Source organism: Fonticula alba (assembly GCF_000388065.1).
Source record: "Fonticula alba strain ATCC 38817 unplaced genomic scaffold supercont2.3, whole genome shotgun sequence".
Classification (NCBI taxonomy): domain Eukaryota; order Rotosphaerida; family Fonticulaceae; genus Fonticula; species Fonticula alba.
In genome coordinates this window covers 538,451-542,834 of record NW_009242973.1, presented here as the reverse complement: position 1 = coordinate 542,834, position 4,384 = coordinate 538,451, and the positions used below count along the sequence as shown (strand labels likewise).

General features: G+C 68.1%; 1 protein-coding gene across 1 annotated transcript in view; it reads left to right on the top strand.

Annotated features, from left to right (window-relative positions):
- Positions 1 to 58: 58 nt before the first annotated feature.
- The window catches only part of H696_01924 (hypothetical protein), a gene marked incomplete at both ends in the record, with an annotated part of 4,869 nt that continues 543 nt past the window's right edge, over positions 59 to 4,384 (top strand). The window contains 2 exons of the mRNA XM_009495825.1: positions 59 to 1,475; positions 1,645 to 4,366. Of these exons, the coding sequence (XP_009494100.1) occupies positions 59 to 1,475; positions 1,645 to 4,366 (4,139 nt within the window). The remainder of the gene's footprint in view (positions 1,476 to 1,644; positions 4,367 to 4,384) is intronic.

Sequence of the window (4,384 nt, the reverse complement as noted above, 5' to 3'; positions counted from 1 at the left end):
CCCCCCCCCCCCCCCCCCCCCCCGGCTCATGGGCAAGGGCGCGATCGGCCCCGGCAAGATGACTCTACGCCGGGTGATGATGGCCCTGGTGGCTCTGGTGGCCCTTTCGGCCGGAGCCCTCCGTGCGCAGTCCATCCTCCCCACAACTGCTACCACCTGCGCTCAGGGGGCCCTGTCGTTCTCCTCTCGGCCGGTCGACACAGTCCCCTCGCTGGTGTCCTCCCAGCCGCTGGTCCTGCTTCGCGGCGTGACGGACATGAGCACCATCGACAGTCCCACCTACCAGGCGGACTTCACCGGCAGCAATCAGGGCACCCAATTGGCAGCGAACCTCATCCAATCCCAGGTCCTTCTCTTTCAGCAAGCCTCTCTAGACACGCAGCTGAATCCCGACCACCGATGGGGCTCGAGCTTCGGCTACTCGACCTTGGTCTTCGGAAACACGCAGACCATCGGCCAGGAGGTCCAGCTGTTGCCCACCTACGACAGCTCGCCGGCCTTCATGCTGCGCACCAACTCCGACCTGACGATCACCCACGACTCGCGGGCCTTGAGCTATGGCCCGGGGCTCTGGCCGGTGGCGATATCCTTCCGCTCATCGGACCCCTTCCTGGTGGCGCGGGACGCCTCCGGGCAGCATCGCCTGGTGGAGTATGACAATGGCTCGCCGCGCACATTCGCCATTGAGGCACCGCTGACCGCGGCCGGGCACTTCCGCGCCGGGGCTGGCCGGGTCATCTTCGCCTGGGTCAACTCCGCCCTGTACACCGTGACCCGGGGGTCCTCCGGCAGCCTGGACCTGGTTCTCCAAGCCATGCCCTCGTGTCAGATCGTGGACTTCGCCGCCACGCGCGTCCTCGCCACGAGCGCCCGGCGTGAGGATGTGCTGGTGCTCTTCGATGACCGGTCCTTCCTGGTGCTGCTCAACTTCGATGAGGAAATTGACTCCGACACCGCGGTCTATGCTGGGACTCTGCCGGCCGAGGTGTCGAACGATGGGCGCATCGTGCATGTGCCCTCCACCGACACCCGGTCGCCGGTCGGGTGGGTGCTGTACCTGGACCATTCGCCGCCGAGCGCCGCCGGGGCCACCGTGCCGGGCGCCGCCGATGCCCGTGTCACCTCCCGGCCGGCCCTCTGGCGGGTGTCCTTCGGGAGCCCGATCACCTGGCAGCCGGTGGCCCTGCCCTCCTCGTCGGATGCGACAACCGTGCAGGCCTTCTTCAGTGGCTCGCTCAACCAGTGGATCATGACCGACGGCCTGCGGGGGCTGTACACTCCGGAGCAATTCAAGTGTGCCGTCGACCACTCGATCACCTGTGATCCGATGGTCCCCGGCCGGCTGGGCGCCACCTCGCCCGAGGGTTGGACATGCATCCCCGGCCAGGTCTTGTCGCCCATGCGCCTGCCGAATCGCCTGTGCTCCGGCTGCCCGGCCGGCTACTTCCTCCAGCCTGACGGGCAGGACCCCAATGGTGCGCCACTTGCCCGGCGGCCAATGCATGGCGCCGGGCCTGGTCTGGGGGCCGGCAGATACTTCCCTCCATCCGGGCCAAGGGGCGGGGGGGGGGGGGGGCTGCTTTTGCTCTTCCGCGCCAGAAGACCCGTCCTCCTGTAACTGACCCTGGCCCTGGTGCGGTGTAGTCTTCGAGTGCGTCGCCTGTCCGAGTGGCTGCGACGCCTGCATCGGCGATACCTGCCTGGCCTGCGGGGGGGATTTGCTTCTCCTGACCGAGGGCCAGACCACCCGGTGTGTGGCCACCTGCCCGGAAGGCACCCGGGCTGGGATGGATCACTGCATGGGGGAGACCGCCAAGCCGGCCATCCAGTTCCAGCTTCAGCCGGCCACCCCGCCGGCAGATGTGACCCTGTCGATCGTCGGCCTGGCCCGGACGTCGATCATGGTCAAGGAGGGCGTGCTGCATCTGCCGATGGCCTTTCCCCCGGCCGAGTACCACTACTTTGCCATGCTCTCCACCGGACAGGTGGCCTGGTTCAATGGGCGGGACATCGAGCCAGTCGGGTCGACCTCCGATGTCGAGCCTCTGCCACTGGTGTGGGCCCCCCTGCCGCACGCGACCACCACGTCCCTGGTGGAATTGGGCCCCTTCAACCATGAGGGGGCCCAGGTGCTGGTGCTTTTTTCGTGTTCGCAAAACAGCCTCTTTTACACCATCCTGCGGTGCGGCATCGGCGGTCAGGGGGCCTCCTGCCCCTCCGCCAGCAGCTCGCCGATTTTGCTTTCCTCCGGGGCTTGCTACAACATTCGGGCCTTCGACGAGCGCCGGGTGACCGCCTACCTGGGGCAGTATGTGGCCTTCGAGGTGAAGGATGACACCGGCCAGGTGTCCATTCAGACGATCAATGTGTTGCCGACCGTCCCGCAGGCTGGGCCGCCGGTTCCGGCTCTCGGCCCGGACCCCGCTCCCCCAGGCAACCAGGCCGTCTGGTCGATCCTGGGCGACTCCATGGGCGCGCTGTATCTGGCGCCGCTGACGGTCGTCGGGCAGAGGGACCCGCGATTCGCCTGGCGCCCGATGGTCACCGCACCGCACGGCTTCTCGGTGCTGAATTTGGCCACCGGACATGGCGATCCGGCCTTCGAGACCGTTTGGACCGGGATGACCGGCCAGAGCACGAGCACCTTCTGGGAGGCCAGGTATGGTCCGCTTGGCACGCGGCCGCATGGTCGCACCTCCGACTTGCACGAGATCCGGCAACGTGTGCTCTTCCGATCTTTCTCGGTGCTGAATTTGGCCACCGGACATGGCGATCCGGCCTTCGAGACCGTTTGGACCGGGATGACCGGCCAGAGCACGAGCACCTTCTGGGAGGCCAGGTATGGTCCGCTTGGCACGCGGCCGCATGGTCGCACCTCCGACTTGCACGAGATCCGGCACAGGCTGTTTGAGGTCCCGCCGGCCGTCCAACTGGGCGGCATCTTCGCCCTGACCCTCGGCCTGCCGGACTTCCCGTCGGCTCTGCTGCTGCTGCTGTCGAACCAGGTGGTGGTTTCGATGTTCCACTGCCCGGCCGGCGGGGCGGCCCTATGTCGCCTTCTGCCCGGGGTCAGCGTCCCCCTGCCGATCAACTTCTCCTCATTCCACTGCCCGGCCGGCGGGGCGGCCCTATGTCGCCTTCTGCCCGGGGTCAGCGTCCCCCTGCCGATCAACTTCTCCTCAACCGTAAGTGCCATGACCATTGTGCCCTTTTCCGGGGCCCCGCCCGGGGCTGGGGCCCTTGACGGGGCCTCCGGCCCCAGTGTGTCCTTCCTGCTGGCATGTTCGGGCCAGCAGGTGCTGCGTATGGACCTGGCAGTGGCCCCCTGCCCGGCCGGGCGCTTTGGCTCGCTCTGTCAGCCATGCCACGCATCCTGCCTGGATGAATGCACGGGCCCGGGCCCGGAGGATTGCCTGGCTTGTCGGGCTTGGCACATTCACCAGCCGGGTGTGTGCTTGGTGGAGTGCCCGCCCGACACGACGCCCCTGCCGCACCGTGGATGTACCCCGTGCTCGGGGGTGTGCGACACCTGTGGCCTTATCCCCAGCCTGGACCGGCACATGTGCACGGCCTGCCCGGATATGTTCTTCCTCGAGGTGGACCCGGCGGCGGCGCCAACACCGGCCGGGGTGTGCCTGCCTTGCCATTTCAGCTGCCATACCTGCACCGGGCCGACCGGCGCCGATTGCTTGACCTGCCCGGCAGGCATGCCCTGGCACGAGAACCGCTGTGTGACCTCATGCCCGCCGGGCTTCTGGAACGACCAAGCCAGCTCATCCTGCCTGGCTTGCCCGACCGGCTGTGCCTCGTGTCTGTCGCCAGTCAAGTGCACCAACTGCCGTGTGGGCTTCTTCCCGAATGGCTCCGGTGCTTGTGCTCCGTGCGATGCTTCCTGCCACACCTGCGCCGGGGGGGCTGGCGCCTGTACGGCCTGTCGGCCGGGGCTGGTATTCTTGGATGCCGATCCCAATGAGGCCAGCATCTGCGGGTCGACTTGCGCCGCGGGGGACTTCCTCCCGGCGGCGGCCAACCGGTGTGCCGCATGCGACCCTTCGTGTGCCCTCTGCTCCGGGAGCAAGGACAATTGCACCGTGTGCGCGGCCGGCCACCGGTGGGCCAGTGGCACCGTCGGCCCCGGGGAGTGTGTCGCCTGTGGGTCTGGCTGCCGCACGTGCACGGCCACCCGGTGCTTGACCTGCGCAGCCGGGCAGTGGCTCACTCCGGAGGGCACCTGCCAGCCGGGCTGTCCAGCTGGCTGGTTCGCCGACGCGGGAACCGTCGATGGGACTGGCGCCGGCGGGGGCGAGTGCCAGATGTGCGATGTCGAGTGTGCCGAATGTGACCAGTCGGCCGGGCACTGCACCGCGTGCGCCCCGGGGCTGGA